This window comes from Rhinichthys klamathensis, unplaced genomic scaffold, assembly GCF_029890125.1.
Source record: "Rhinichthys klamathensis goyatoka isolate OS25496 unplaced genomic scaffold, OSU_Roscu_1.1 h1tg000412l_1, whole genome shotgun sequence".
Taxonomy (NCBI): Eukaryota; Metazoa; Chordata; class Actinopteri; order Cypriniformes; family Leuciscidae; genus Rhinichthys; species Rhinichthys klamathensis.
Genome location: NW_026606912.1, coordinates 3,265,266 through 3,282,122, shown reverse-complemented (window position 1 = coordinate 3,282,122; position 16,857 = coordinate 3,265,266). Strand labels below are relative to the sequence as shown.

The 16,857-nt window shown below is 47.1% G+C and overlaps 1 protein-coding gene across 1 annotated transcript; it reads left to right on the top strand.

Moving 5' to 3' along the window:
• Positions 1–4,357: 4,357 nt before the first annotated feature.
• Positions 4,358–7,540, top strand: LOC130070571 (uncharacterized). Its single transcript, XM_056234993.1, has one exon. The coding sequence runs from the start codon at positions 4,358–4,360 to the stop codon at positions 7,538–7,540; it is 3,183 nt and encodes a 1,060-aa protein (XP_056090968.1).
• The last annotated feature ends 9,317 nt before the right edge of the window (positions 7,541–16,857 follow it).

The following is a 16,857-nucleotide window of genomic DNA, read 5'->3' as shown; positions in this document are numbered from 1 at the left end:
GCCTCCTGTTGGCTCTGGCACAAGAGAGAGGACATAAGCTGGAAGCCTGGAAGAGAGGGGCAGTGACCTGGCCAGTCACTGCTGACCCGCCAGCTGGAGGGTGTTGTGGTTAAGGGTCGAAACACCCAGTGAAGGTTGAGGACCACCTGATGACCTCTCTCCCAGGCCAAGGCTTCATCCATTAGAAATGGGTGTATGGTAGCATCGCAGATGTATTATACAACTGAACTCCCTGGGCAACCAGTGACTTCCAGGAAAGTCTGGATGGCAACCGAGGAAGGTCGGTGACGCTGGAGAGACAGCTGACCTCCAGGAAAGACTGGCGGGGTAACAGGGGCCAGCAACCCCTGTTGCAGCACTCGCAAGAGGGCACCAAGCAAGCTACAGAATTAACAAACGAGCAATACCCCCAGAGTCTCCCGAGAGGGGGGGAGGATGAGAGACTCACCAGGACAGATTTCAGGCTAACGACACGGACAGTGACACAGACGCAGAGAAGGCTTAGACAAACCACCTTGACCGGGGAGGCACCGGAAGTTAAATGCAGCTGCGGAAGAATCTGCAAAGGCGTAAGAGGGCTCAAAATACACCAGAGCAAGTCCACGTGTGGACAAGGTCGGATGCATGCACACCGCTCAGACGAACCGTCTGGTGAGACGCAGGAGAACCCTAGGCAGGAAGCACACCATAGTCCTAGTGATCTCTCAGTGCCGGCAATCCACCAAGATCGCATAAGGAGAGCCTCAAACGCCATTCCAGAAAGCCCACCCCAGCCAACAAAGGAAAGAATTAAGTGGCCCAAAATGAGTGAAGGGAAGGGGTGGTCCATGTTAGATGAAGATCTAGACAGAGTGCTCGGAGCAGTTCAAGCAGGATCAGCGGAAAGGAAGGTGGATTTACTGACAGCCATCACCTACAATTTGGCAAAGGAACGGTTTGGAACAGTGCCAAGGAGAGAGAATAAAGCAAGACCAGAAAAGCAGGAAAACAGAAGAGAAAGAAAGATCAAACAACTTAGGAAGGAGATCAAAACCCTGAGGAAACAATTCAAACTGGCAAGCACAGGAGAAAAGGAAGGAATAAAAGAGCTTACATCCAGCCTCCGTGAGCAGCTCATAAGAACAAGAAGAGCTGAGAGGTTCAAGCAGAGGCGGAAGAAGCAGGAAGCTGCTCGAGCCCAGTTTATAAAGGACCCTTACCGCTTCACCAAATCACTTCTGGGAGAGGCGAGGTCTGGGACTCTAACAAGTTCCAAGGAGGTGGTGGAGCAGTCTGTTGAGGAGGTGTTCAGTGACCCTACAAGAGACGATGCCCTGGAAGGAAATCATGGGCTTATTAACATCGACCCACCTACTATATCCCTCAGCACAGAGTGTCCATCATGGAGAGAGGTTCAAGAGGTAGTCAAGCACGCAAGATCATCTTCTGCTCCAGGTCCCAGCGGTATACCGTACAAAGTATACAAAAAATGCCCCAAGCTCCTCCGAAGGTTATGGAAGCTTATGCGGGTAATTTGGTCCAAGGGAACCATTCCAACAAGCTGGAGAAGGGCAGAAGGGTGCTTTGTGCCCAAAGAACAGGGATCCACACAGATCAGCCAGTTCCGAACTATCTCCCTACTTAGTGTGGAGGGAAAAATTTTCTTTGCTGTGCTTGCGAAGAGAATGAGCGCTTACATGACCCAGAATGGATATATTAACACCTCTATCCAGAAGGGTGGTGTTGAAGGGTTCTCCGGGTGCTTGGAGCATACAGGGGTCCTCAGCCAACTCATCCAAGAAGCAAAGGAGAAGAAAGGCAGCCTAACAGTTGTCTGGCTTGACTTTGCAAATGCATATGGGTCTATTCCCCATAAGTTGATCCAAGTTGCTTTGGACTACTACCACATCCCACATAACATCCAGGGCATGATCACCAGTTACCTGAGAGACATCAAGCTACGATTCCAGTCTGCCAAGTTTACAACAAAGTGGCAGCCAGTGGAGAAGGGGATAGTGACAGGATGCACAATCTCTCCCATCTTGTTCATCATGGGAATGAACCTGATCATCTCTGCAGCGAGTACAAAGTCAAGAGGACCGAAGACCGCAGCAGGATGTCAACAGCCAGCAATCAGGGCATTCATGGATGACCTTACCGTGATAACACCAACTCACGTGCAGGCAAGATGGGTCCTGGCAGAATTGGATCGTATGGCCACTTGGGCAAAGATGGTCTTCAAGCCAAAAAAATCAAGGAGCCTGGTGATCCAAAAGGGCAAAACAACTGGAAAGTTCAAGCTACTTGTTCAAGGGGAAGTGATCCCGAACATCCAGGGGAACCCAATTAGATGCCTTGGAAAGTGGTATGATGATTCCCTGTCAGACAGGAACAGCATCTCCAGCACAGGAAAGCAGGTTGAAGAATGGCTGAAAAAGATTGACAAGTCTGGCCTGCCTGGGAAATACAAGTGCTGGATCTACCAACATGGCCTGCTCCCGAGACTCATGTGGTTTCTCACGGTATACGAGGTACTTCTATCAACTGTTGAAAATATGGAGAGGAAGTTCAACAAGCACCTTAGAAAATGGTTGGGAATACCCCCGAGCTTTACATCCTTGGGGCTCTACATAAAGTCGGGCCAGCTCCAGCTTCCCCTGTCTTCAGTGGTGGAGGAGTTTAAAGTCGCCAAATGCAGACAGTCCCTGACATATAGGGACTCTCAAGACCAACTCACCAGGGAAGCAGGAGTAAGAACAAGATCTGGCCGTAAGTGGGCCGCCAGCACGGCAATTACCCAGGCAGAATGTTCTCTCATGACCAAAGATATAATCGGAAACCCTTGCACTGGAAGACAGGGTCTAGGAACCGCACATTTCCAGCAGTGGTCAAAGTCCACCCCTAGGGAGAAGAGAACCATGATCCAGGATGAAGTCCGAAACTTTGAGGAAGAAGGGAGAAGAGCAAAATCCATCGAGCTCGCAACCCAAGGCGCCTGGACGAGGTGGAACCTCCCCAAGAGGACAATCACATGGAGTGAATTGTGGCGGATGGAGCCCTTCCGTATATCCTTTCTACTCCGAGCAGTGTACGACACCTTACCAACCCCAGTCAATTTGCATAGGTGGAGGATGAGGGAGGACCCATTGTGCAGGTTGTGTGGCGGGAAAGGAACAACGGCGCACATTCTGTCAGGGTGTAAGACCGCATTGACACAGGGGAGATACAGGTGGCGCCATGACAAGGTGTTGGCAGTGCTTGCAGACATTCTGGAGCAAGAAAGGAGGAAGAAACAACCAGCCAAACCAAGACCACTGCTGAGCACCCTCGGCTTTGTGAAAGAGGGCCAAAGACCTGTCATCCACAGCCAAGCCAGGCAGAATCTCCTGCAGTCAGCCCAGGGATGGGAAATGGAGGTTGATCTGGGGAGGAAACTCCACTTCCCAGAGGTGGTGTTGTCCACAACGCTAAGGCCGGACATCATCATGTGGTCTCCAGAGGGAAAGAAGATCATTCTGGTGGAGTTGACGGTCCCATGGGAGGAGGGCTGTGAAGAAGCTGCAGAAAGGAAAAAAGCCAAATACCAGCAACTTGTTCAAGACTGCCGGGACAAAGGGTGGACGGCGTGGCTGATGACGGTGGAAGTCGGATGTCGGGGATTCCCCGCGCAATCTGCATGGAATTTATTAACAAAGGTTGGATTGAGGGGCCACTTAAGGAAAGCAGCCATTCGTAGGCTGGGAGAAGCGTCAGAGAGAGCCTCCTGTTGGCTCTGGCACAAGAGAGAGGACATAAGCTGGAAGCCTGGAAGAGAGGGGCAGTGACCTGGCCAGTCACTGCTGACCCGCCAGCTGGAGGGTGTTGTGGTTAAGGGTCGAAACACCCAGTGAAGGTTGAGGACCACCTGATGACCTCTCTCCCAGGCCAAGGCTTCATCCATTAGAAATGGGTGTATGGTAGCATCGCAGATGTATTATACAACTGAACTCCCTGGGCAACCAGTGACTTCCAGGAAAGTCTGGATGGCAACCGAGGAAGGTCGGTGACGCTGGAGAGACAGCTGACCTCCAGGAAAGACTGGCGGGGTAACAGGGGCCAGCAACCCCTGTTGCAGCACTCGCAAGAGGGCACCAAGCAAGCTACAGAATTAACAAACGAGCAATACCCCCAGAGTCTCCCGAGAGGGGGGGAGGATGAGAGACTCACCAGGACAGATTTCAGGCTAACGACACGGACAGTGACACAGACGCAGAGAAGGCTTAGACAAACCACCTTGACCGGGGAGGCACCGGAAGTTAAATGCAGCTGCGGAAGAATCTGCAAAGGCGTAAGAGGGCTCAAAATACACCAGAGCAAGTCCACGTGTGGACAAGGTCGGATGCATGCACACCGCTCAGACGAACCGTCTGGTGAGACGCAGGAGAACCCTAGGCAGGAAGCACACCATAGTCCTAGTGATCTCTCAGTGCCGGCAATCCACCAAGATCGCATAAGGAGAGCCTCAAACGCCATTCCAGAAAGCCCACCCCAGCCAACAAAGGAAAGAATTAAGTGGCCCAAAATGAGTGAAGGGAAGGGGTGGTCCATGTTAGATGAAGATCTAGACAGAGTGCTCGGAGCAGTTCAAGCAGGATCAGCGGAAAGGAAGGTGGATTTACTGACAGCCATCACCTACAATTTGGCAAAGGAACGGTTTGGAACAGTGCCAAGGAGAGAGAATAAAGCAAGACCAGAAAAGCAGGAAAACAGAAGAGAAAGAAAGATCAAACAACTTAGGAAGGAGATCAAAACCCTGAGGAAACAATTCAAACTGGCAAGCACAGGAGAAAAGGAAGGAATAAAAGAGCTTACATCCAGCCTCCGTGAGCAGCTCATAAGAACAAGAAGAGCTGAGAGGTTCAAGCAGAGGCGGAAGAAGCAGGAAGCTGCTCGAGCCCAGTTTATAAAGGACCCTTACCGCTTCACCAAATCACTTCTGGGAGAGGCGAGGTCTGGGACTCTAACAAGTTCCAAGGAGGTGGTGGAGCAGTCTGTTGAGGAGGTGTTCAGTGACCCTACAAGAGACGATGCCCTGGAAGGAAATCATGGGCTTATTAACATCGACCCACCTACTATATCCCTCAGCACAGAGTGTCCATCATGGAGAGAGGTTCAAGAGGTAGTCAAGCACGCAAGATCATCTTCTGCTCCAGGTCCCAGCGGTATACCGTACAAAGTATACAAAAAATGCCCCAAGCTCCTCCGAAGGTTATGGAAGCTTATGCGGGTAATTTGGTCCAAGGGAACCATTCCAACAAGCTGGAGAAGGGCAGAAGGGTGCTTTGTGCCCAAAGAACAGGGATCCACACAGATCAGCCAGTTCCGAACTATCTCCCTACTTAGTGTGGAGGGAAAAATTTTCTTTGCTGTGCTTGCGAAGAGAATGAGCGCTTACATGACCCAGAATGGATATATTAACACCTCTATCCAGAAGGGTGGTGTTGAAGGGTTCTCCGGGTGCTTGGAGCATACAGGGGTCCTCAGCCAACTCATCCAAGAAGCAAAGGAGAAGAAAGGCAGCCTAACAGTTGTCTGGCTTGACTTTGCAAATGCATATGGGTCTATTCCCCATAAGTTGATCCAAGTTGCTTTGGACTACTACCACATCCCACATAACATCCAGGGCATGATCACCAGTTACCTGAGAGACATCAAGCTACGATTCCAGTCTGCCAAGTTTACAACAAAGTGGCAGCCAGTGGAGAAGGGGATAGTGACAGGATGCACAATCTCTCCCATCTTGTTCATCATGGGAATGAACCTGATCATCTCTGCAGCGAGTACAAAGTCAAGAGGACCGAAGACCGCAGCAGGATGTCAACAGCCAGCAATCAGGGCATTCATGGATGACCTTACCGTGATAACACCAACTCACGTGCAGGCAAGATGGGTCCTGGCAGAATTGGATCGTATGGCCACTTGGGCAAAGATGGTCTTCAAGCCAAAAAAATCAAGGAGCCTGGTGATCCAAAAGGGCAAAACAACTGGAAAGTTCAAGCTACTTGTTCAAGGGGAAGTGATCCCGAACATCCAGGGGAACCCAATTAGATGCCTTGGAAAGTGGTATGATGATTCCCTGTCAGACAGGAACAGCATCTCCAGCACAGGAAAGCAGGTTGAAGAATGGCTGAAAAAGATTGACAAGTCTGGCCTGCCTGGGAAATACAAGTGCTGGATCTACCAACATGGCCTGCTCCCGAGACTCATGTGGTTTCTCACGGTATACGAGGTACTTCTATCAACTGTTGAAAATATGGAGAGGAAGTTCAACAAGCACCTTAGAAAATGGTTGGGAATACCCCCGAGCTTTACATCCTTGGGGCTCTACATAAAGTCGGGCCAGCTCCAGCTTCCCCTGTCTTCAGTGGTGGAGGAGTTTAAAGTCGCCAAATGCAGACAGTCCCTGACATATAGGGACTCTCAAGACCAACTCACCAGGGAAGCAGGAGTAAGAACAAGATCTGGCCGTAAGTGGGCCGCCAGCACGGCAATTACCCAGGCAGAATGTTCTCTCATGACCAAAGATATAATCGGAAACCCTTGCACTGGAAGACAGGGTCTAGGAACCGCACATTTCCAGCAGTGGTCAAAGTCCACCCCTAGGGAGAAGAGAACCATGATCCAGGATGAAGTCCGAAACTTTGAGGAAGAAGGGAGAAGAGCAAAATCCATCGAGCTCGCAACCCAAGGCGCCTGGACGAGGTGGAACCTCCCCAAGAGGACAATCACATGGAGTGAATTGTGGCGGATGGAACCCTTCCGTATATCCTTTCTACTCCGAGCAGTGTACGACACCTTACCAACCCCAGTCAATTTGCATAGGTGGAGGATGAGGGAGGACCCATTGTGCAGGTTGTGTGGCGGGAAAGGAACAACGGCGCACATTCTGTCAGGGTGTAAGACCGCATTGACACAGGGGAGATACAGGTGGCGCCATGACAAGGTGTTGGCAGTGCTTGCAGACATTCTGGAGCAAGAAAGGAGGAAGAAACAACCAGCCAAACCAAGACCACTGCTGAGCACCCTCGGCTTTGTGAAAGAGGGCCAAAGACCTGTCATCCACAGCCAAGCCAGGCAGAATCTCCTGCAGTCAGCCCAGGGATGGGAAATGGAGGTTGATCTGGGGAGGAAACTCCACTTCCCAGAGGTGGTGTTGTCCACAACGCTAAGGCCGGACATCATCATGTGGTCTCCAGAGGGAAAGAAGATCATTCTGGTGGAGTTGACGGTCCCATGGGAGGAGGGCTGTGAAGAAGCTGCAGAAAGGAAAAAAGCCAAATACCAGCAACTTGTTCAAGACTGCCGGGACAAAGGGTGGACGGCGTGGCTGATGACGGTGGAAGTCGGATGTCGGGGATTCCCCGCGCAATCTGCATGGAATTTATTAACAAAGGTTGGATTGAGGGGCCACTTAAGGAAAGCAGCCATTCGTAGGCTGGGAGAAGCGTCAGAGAGAGCCTCCTGTTGGCTCTGGCACAAGAGAGAGGACATAAGCTGGAAGCCTGGAAGAGAGGGGCAGTGACCTGGCCAGTCACTGCTGACCCGCCAGCTGGAGGGTGTTGTGGTTAAGGGTCGAAACACCCAGTGAAGGTTGAGGACCACCTGATGACCTCTCTCCCAGGCCAAGGCTTCATCCATTAGAAATGGGTGTATGGTAGCATCGCAGATGTATTATACAACAAAGGGACAGCTTTCTCCCTTTGAAAACTTTTCAGAGGATGTTGGGCTGTATGGCGTCAGCTGCAGCGGTGCTTCAGCTGGGCCTACTGCGCATGCGCCCGCTCCAACGCTGGCTGAATGCTCGCGCGTCCCGCCGAGCTTGGGTTTCTGGCGGTCAGAAAATCAGAGTGACTCAGACCTGCATAGCGGCTCTGCAGCCCTGGTTAGTGGCCGACTGGTACCAGCTGGGAGTGACGATGGGAACCGTCTCTTATCGGAAAGTCATTTCGACAGACGCGTCCAACTGGGGTTGGGGCGCGCTGTTCGAGGGCAGACCGGTCTTCGGCCAGTGGTCAGACCAAGAGAGGTGTTTTCACATAAACTGTCTGGAAATGATAGCGGTCGAGAATGCGCTGAAGTGCTTCCTCCCGTTCATACAGGACCAACATGTTCTCGTCCGCTCGGACAACATGTCTGTGGTATCCTATGTAAACCGTCAGGGCGGTGTCAGATCCAGAAATCTCTGCAATCTGACGGAGCGCCTCCTTATTTGGTCCCAGTTGCACCTGCGCTCGCTGAGGGCGGCGCATGTGCCGGGCCATTTGAACGACGGCCCAGACAAACTGTCCAGGGACAACGTTCCCCCAGGGGAATGGTCCCTGCACCCCCAAACGGTCCAGAAACTGTGGCGCCTGTTCGGCAGGGCGGAAGTCGACCTATTTGCGTCAAAAGACAACGCTCAATGCCCAACGTTCTTCTCGAAGGACGAGGACGCGCTGGCCCAGGTTTGGCCCAGCCTCCGGCTATATGCTTTTCCCCCGGTCTCTCTGTTACCACAGGTAATCAAGAGAATCAGGGAAACGCGCCACTCGGTGCTCCTCATAGCCCCGCGTTGGGAGAATCAGATTTGGTTCCCGGAGCTGGCACGGCTGTCACATACAGCTCCGTGGCCGATTCCGGTGAGGGCAGATCTCCTCTCTCAGGCTCGCGGCACGATCTGGCATCCCCATCCAGAGCGCTGGTCTCTGCACGCATGGTTGATCAACGGGTACTCGTTGCCCTGCCAGAAGGAGTAATGAACACGATCACGCAGTCTAGAGCCCCTTCTACAAGAAGGCTCTACGCGTCTAAATGGTCGGTGTTCTCGGAATGGTGCACCGACAGAGGTCTGGACCCGCGGACATGCGGGGTGGCGCAGCTGCTCTCCTTCCTACAAGAGCTGTTGGATAAGGGGAGGTCCCCATCCACGCTCAAAGTGTATGTGGCGGCCGTGGCAGCGTTCGCAGAATCGACGCACGGCCAGTCATTGGGAAGACATGAGTTGGTCATCCGCTTCCTAAGAGGAGCTAGGAGGATGAACCCGCCGCGCCCCCCGTCGGTTCCCATGTGGGATCTTTCACTGGTCCTGGAGGCCCTGAAAGCTTTTCCCTTCGAACCACTGGATTCTGTGGAGTTGAAATATCTATCACTAAAAACCGTCTTTCTGACTGCACTGTCGTCAGTAAAGCGTGTGGGGGACCTACATGCGCTGTCTGTCAGCGTGTCGTGTCTTGAGTTCGGGCCGAATGACTCTAAAGTCATCCTCAGACCTAGACATGGTTATGTTCCGAAAGTGATGGGCACTCCGTTCAGAGCGCAAGTCATCTCGTTGTCAGCGCTCCCAGCATCTGACAGCGAAAGTGATGTGAACCTCCTCTGCCCTGTCAGAGCGCTGAGGTTTTACATTACGCGCTCCGCCTCATTCAGGCGTTCGGAACAGCTGTTTGTTTCGTTCGGTGGGCGCACCAAAGGTCTCGCCTCCTCGAAACAGAGCCTGTCCAGATGGATAGTGGACGCTATAGCAGCCGCTTACGCGTCAAAAGGTCTGCAATGCCCTCTGGGCATCAGGGCTCATTCCACGAGAGGCGTGGCCTCTTCGTGGGCATGGTCCAGTGGAATTTCTATCCATGACATATGTGTGGCGGCGGGCTGGAGCTCCCCGTCTACCTTTGTCAGGTTTTATAACCTGGAAGTTCCTGCCTTGCAGGCTAAACTGTTGTCGGTTTAGAGGAGAGGTGTATTCTGCCCAGACCTCCTGCTCAGATCACTCTCACATGACCCAGCTCTCCTGGTTGAGCTGCACTAAGTGGGGTATGAGCCATGTGCCTATACAGACCGGCGCGCTGCTCTGTATTCCCTATGTGTGCTTATGTACAAGTGATGGCCCGCGTAGCTGGCCACCTTATTCTCCACCTCATAGGGGTTCCCTGAAAGTTCGGGGCCTCATGGTGGATGCTTGGCGCGCACGGCGTTGACAAAGTGTTCCCGTAGCGTAAGCTAAACTTACGCAATACGAGAGAACCTCTCGTAAGAGAACGATACTCGGTTACTAACGTAACCTCGGTTCTCTCTAGAGAGGGAACGAGTATTGCGTAACCGGCCGTGCTCGCGCCACGAGCGACTTCGCTTCAGTTGTCGAAAAACCAGGGAATTCAGCCTACGAGCCCCTTCTTATATACGCTAAGCCACGCCCATTCTGGCGGGCTATGACGCTATGAAGGCGCGAGCGCCCTTTATTGGGTGTGACGTCACGCGGGGCTCACTGGTAGGCTGCAGCAGATGCATGCAGGGCAGCCAATAAGCACGCGAGATGGCCTGCTCTAGGTCTGCTAGCTGCTGCACTGCGTTGACAATGAATACAAAATTAAGGATAATTTTTTGGCTTCAATATCTCGAGAAGATGAATCTTTCCCGTAGCGTAAGCTAAACTTACGCAATACTCGTTCCCTCTCTAGAGAGAACCGAGGTTACGTTAGTAACCGAGTATCGTTTCATTTCGTGCACGCGCATTTGAACGTATGATAACGCGACGCGGTTATGTTTTCCGAGCTGCAGTAAATAACAAACACCGTTGCACTTTGTCGTTTATCAAAAACAATCGTGATAAATAATTGTAATTTACTCTCACTTTTGTCAGGCACAAAGTGATGCAAGAGATGCACTGCCTGCCCAGCTAGGTTAGCAAGACCGAAAAACATCAAACTTTGCTGACATCAAACTTATAGAGGAGAGAACACAAGTTTACCTGATTGTTGTTCCCGCAATTCACTCTCATGGTTTTTCTCTTCCTCTTTTCGTGACGAGAAGGATAGTTTCGCTTCATATTGTCATGGATGCTGTACACATTATTTGACGCGCTATGACACGAGATGGAGGCGGGGCCTTAAGTAATTTGCGGGGTCTTACGCACCGGTCTCGTGCAGTCTATGGTCGCGTGCAGCCCTGCAGCCACGTAAACAGTTGAGCTGAGTGCCCGAATGGAAGTGAATGAGGCTTTGCGATTTTTTTTTGATTTTTTTATCTAGGCCTACGTGAAATTATGCATCCATTCCATTGTACAAGTTTTTTTTTTCCGGAAGGGCAACCTGAGTCAAGAAGGGCATATGGGCAGTTGCCCGGGCAACCTGAGCAACCCCCCCTGTGCACGTCCCTGCTCAACAGGGACAAAATATGAATATATGAAATATCCTATTTTAAGAATGTCATTAGCCAATAAGTTTACCTAAAAAACACAATTACCAGGCTTTTCAAAGAGCATGATTTGAACTTACTTTCAGAGCCTTGTACTATCTCTAAAAGCTGAAAGAATAAGTCGAGACCTCTTTGAGTGGAAAAAAGAATATACACAGGGAAAGGCCAATGATACATGTAAGCCAAGACAAGCAAGGCTCAGCAGGCCCACCGTAATAACCCACCTTTGACCGAGAGAAGGAACACGGCTTAACTAAACAGCCTTTTATCCATTCTTCTCCTTTAATTCCATTTCCTCTGTGCCCTGATAACCTGACAAGTTGTGTAAATCAAAAGTCAAAAGTTCAAATGCCATGTCATAAATTTCCTGACTGAAGAAACTGTATACATCCATAAATTATGGCTTAACCTCTCTCATTCTCTCTCTCAGCATGATGTTCATCCTTAAATATTTTTGCTGGGTTCATTGCATTTGAACAGGTGGCTCCAGGCCTATATTTACACAGTAAAAGTATACCTATTATTCAGATCTCATATTATTATTATTATTATATATTATAAATTAATGTATTATACTAATTATTTAATATATAAATTAATATCGCATTTCTGTCATGACATCTCTTTGGGTGTTTGACATGGTAATGACAAATAGTGTATTTACATGCACCCTCATAATGTGATTATAATGGGATTTTGGCAATATTTCGATTAAACTTTACCTCATGTAAACGCAATACTTCGATCAAACTAATGCGATTATGCTCATAATCGTAGTAACCATATTCACATTAAACTATATGGCGTACGCCGATTTTAATCGCAATAACACCTTAATCACATTATTACCGCTCTGAAGTGCACGTGCTCGATTCTACATGGATGCAGTGTGTAGATTTACATCGCTAAACTCTGTCAACACAACTTGCTGCACAGTCTCTGCTCTGTATCTTTATCCAGACGGCGCAAAGAATGCAACGGCAGTGTATGCAAACCCGTCATTGCGATGTTCAGGGGCCGAATAATACCCAGGACGTCCATAAAAATGTATTTTGAATTTGATTTGAGTCGATTAACATGCACACTGTATGCCCATCTGAGTGTGGTATAAAACAATACTTGTTATCCAAAAATAGGAATAATGAAAATTGCATATAAACTGGAGTGAAGAGTTCTGCTCGTGTCATGACGCATGTAAACATCTTACTCCGATTAGTCAAGACGTATACATGTGCACCAATAATGTGATAATGTGATTATTTCTAATAATCAGAGTAAGGTCTTAATCGAATGTCTGCTTATTGTGGTTATAATTGGCGTACTCCACATAGTTTAATGTGAATATAGTTACTACAATTATGAGCATAAACGCATTAGTTTGATCAAAGTATTGCGTTTACATGAGGTCAAGTTTAATCGCAATGTTGCCAAAATCCCGTGTAATCGCATTAAGAGGGTGCATGTAAACACACTGAATGTTAATATGTTTGGTTTTGGTGGAATAAATCTGCTATACTGCTGCTGCTGTTTTTGCTGCTGCTGCCAGTATATACACAACATACTGCTGAGAGCAAGTATGTTGCTGCTGTACAATAGCATAGCATTACCCGTAGCAGATCTATAAAGGTGGAACTGAGACATGTGGAGGGTTTCTGAAAGTGCACTCCAAACTGCTAAAGAAAAGGCTGATCAAGTAGGCCTATTTGAAATCTGCACAGCAAGGTCATTGGCTACTGATACATCTGGAAGCAATCAGATGTGCCCTAGAGAACAATGTGATTGCAAGCAGATTGAGTAAGGACTTTCATGACAGAACTTTTTATTTATGAACTAGGTAGATTAGTAAAGAATTCAAATGAGTTTTTCAGATAGATAGATAGATATATTTTAAATTAAAATATGACTTTTTTATTCCATTTATGAACATCTTGGAAAAACGTTTTTATATAATCCCATTGTACCTCTATTTGAAAGCATCAGTTCATTCCTAACTCAAGTTGACATGAATTATGTTGTATATAGTGTACGGTAAAAGTGGATGAAGTGCACTTTACCGATCACTCAGTCATGTTATGAGATTGAAAATGGCTTTAGTGTTCCTCCACTCACTGGCTCTAGGTTTCTCAGCAGTCCTTGTGTGGGTTTAAAAGCACTTCTGAGCAAATAGATTGTAATCTTTTTTCATTTTCAAACGCTCTGATTGGTGGACGGTATTGTTGACCCTAATGGTTCCTTTTTAGATCATAACACTACAGCGTTATTACAATGCTTAACTGCACCACAACCAGAAGAGGATGTTCATAATGTTTCTACACTCGATTTACAAAAATTCCATTTTTGCATCAAAAACAGGTTTCAGTCAACATCAGTTACGGTTTGCTGACCCTTTCTGATACAAAATCTAAGAATTTTTTCTTAGATTTTTTTTTTTCACCCTTCAGTTGGTTTTGCTTTCCTGCTCAACAAATTCTGTGACCTCTTAAAATGAAATCACACATCCAGGCTAGTTTAAAAAATGCTGTGAACATAATTGTGGAACCTCTGAATACATAATTATGTTGATACAGCATTTTCTGTGAAGTTACAGCGGATCCAGTAGCCACAGGAGTCTGCGTTTTCTTTACCCTGTAAGGTACAGATCTGACCCATACGTCACCCTTTGTTCCGCCCAAGGGGGCTATCATAGTTCTTACTCTAGTTTCTTGGCTTTTTAAGACTTCCTCTGAAGTCCATTCATACTGCAGTGAAGGTCTGCATACGTAAGTGTTTTCCTTTTAATATTCCCTCTATGCAACTATGGGACCTTACTGCACACACTCCTAATAACCCTCATGTCTAAAGACTAATTTGTTCTGACATGGGCAACATATTCAGATTGCATGTTTGAACTAATGACTTGCACTTAATAATTGTAGATGGTGAAAGAGATTATTTATTTTTCTTCTTAGGCAAGCTTTTTAATTAAAGGAATAAACAAAAAGAAAAATTAACTTATAGGGATTATTTGAGAAATAGAAAAGCTTCCTATAAAATACTAGCATTTGCAATAATCACTAATAAAACAACCTTTTCTAATGCATATGTAGATTTACCATATAGTAATGATTTCAATTTTAACAGAACATACTTTTTTTTATCAAGGGTGTTGTCAATGCAACTTATTATTCAACGGAAAGAGCTGCTATAGAAAGCCGCCTAAAGTGTAATAATACAAAGTAAATAAATGGGTTTTCCACCAGTTCCCAAGAAAAAATTAAGAGCAGAGTTGTAATTAAAGTGGCAATCAGAAACATATTGATAGATCTTTACAGCTTCTCTGAGTAATTTGTAAAACTGGGAGGGGAATAATATGCATATTTTAGCATATTTTGCTAAATAATCAGGTAATGTGTCCATTTTTTTATTTAGTTCTCCTTTTTTATAATCATATCACATAGACCAGCTGTTCTCAATCAGGGGGCCTTGGCCCACTTGGGGCCTCAGAAAACTTGTGAAGATGACTTACAATGATTTAAAATAAGACAAAAAGTAAAAATTAAAACAACTAAAAATAAGTATATTTACTATTTTTATTCACTGCCTCAACAACTGTTGTTGTTTAGCCTGGATGCCAGCCGAACTTAGCCCCACCCACAATATTTGAGGATGGGGAGTTCGGTCTTCACGTTGTGAAGCAAGTATGCCCGAACCAAAGCTGTTCGGACCAATCAAATTGTCAGGGCGGGCTTTATGCGATGATGGAGAGATGATCAACAGTAACGTACGTAATCATCCACGTCACCAAAGAGCGCTTGGGTTGAATTCGTTTATGACAAAGAATGGCTGCCGCTGGAGAATTTAGATGTGTAGATTCAGCCATCGCGTCTGTTATAAGATCTAGACAGCGAATTCATTTTAAAAGAGGAACAGAGAACCGTGATCAAGGCATTTGTCGATAGGAAAAATGTTTTTGCCGTCCTTCCTACGGGATTCGGTCAATTGAGTGCAGAGGCAATTTTTTTCCTGGTTCGGTTGAAACACGCCCCATAATCACAGCCCAATGGAGCAGTATCAGACTCACATTCTGACTAGAATCTAGACTAGAAGTATGATGACGTCAGGCTAGTTGTTGTTGTTTTTTCTTTGAAGAACCAGGGTTCCCACAGTCTTGGAAAAAACAAATCTGGATATACAAGATAGCCTAATTTTGTTACTTAAATAACATCGCAGAATTAATTTTTATAATGAACATACCAATAAGCCAAAACATTATGACCACCTTCCTAATATGCTGTTTGTCCTGCTGAGGCATAGACTCTACAAGAGCCCGGAAGGTGTCCTGTGGTATCAGGGACCAAGACGTAAGGAACAAATCCTTCAAGATCTGTAGGTTGTGATGTGGGTCAACCTTGTTGGCCCAGCACATCCCACAGATGCTCAGGTAGATTGAGATCTGGGGAATTTGAAGCCCAGGGCAACACTTTGAACTCTTCATCATGTTCCTCAAACCGTTCCTGAACAATGTGTGCACATCATGAATTAATACATAATCGATAGTGTTCTCTGAATTAACTGATTAATTGATTATAATATTAAGTTAACTACATCAAGTTAATCCGATTAACTGATCAAAATATTCATAATTAATCATAAGTTATGATTAATTATTAATATTTAGCCTTTGAGCTAATTTGCTACAGGCTAGACCCAGGGTTTCCCAATAGAACATTGCATGAAGAATCACACTCCCTCCACTTCCCTCCACTGGCTTATCATCGTCCCAGTGGATCCTATGCCATCACTTCCCCAGGTAACCAGTGCACGTACACGGCCGTCCACATGATGTGAAAGAAAACGGGACTCATCGGACTAGGCGAGCTTCTTCCACTGCTCCTAGGTCCAGTTCGGTTTGCAGTGTGTGTGTGTTCACTACTTCTAATGTGTTCACTAACTTGGATGGGTTAAATGCAGAGGACAAATTCAGAGTATGGGTCTGCGGCTACGCAGCCCCATACGCAGCAGAGTGCGATGCAACTTGGCTCTAGTTGCAATCGAAATTATTCAACCCCCATTGCAAATCAGGTGTATTGGCAAATTTTACAGACTTTCAGCTGTTTACCATGAACAAATCAAACAAAAGTGATTGAAATAGCTCAACACAACAAATGTTTCAAGTGGTTTCTCCCAATTTAACTGAAAATGTAACTTTCAAGGGCTTCATTAGTTGCACCAGGTGTGCATGAGCTACAACACACGAAATATCTAGGTTTGTTGAGTGTCACGTTTAAATGCAAGTTAGAAATATGGCAAGTCAAAAGAATGGTCCAAAAAGTTAAGAGAAGATTTTATCGCCCTTCACAAACAAGGAACAGGATACAAAAAGAAAGCGAAGGCACTAAATGTTCCCAGAGACACAGTTGGGAGCATAGTTTGCAAGTTCAAAGTTAAAAGAACAGTGGTTACACTACCTGGATGGGGCAGATAAAGGCAGCTATCAAAGGCTGCAACCAGATTTCTGAGAAGGCAGATTCAGATAAACCCTAGAGTTACTGCCAAAGACATGCAGCAAGACTTGGTGGCAACAGGCACTGAGGTTTCAGCTTGCACAGTAAGGCGCATACTAAACGCATGCCAGAACTCCAAGAGGTACACCACTACTGACCCAGAAGCACAAGAAAAGTCGGCTCCAAT

Coding starts and splice junctions, on each gene's coding strand:
- LOC130070571 (XM_056234993.1), top strand. CDS start 4,358: ATGCATGCACACCGCTCAGACGAACCGTCTGGTGAGACGCAGGAGAAC.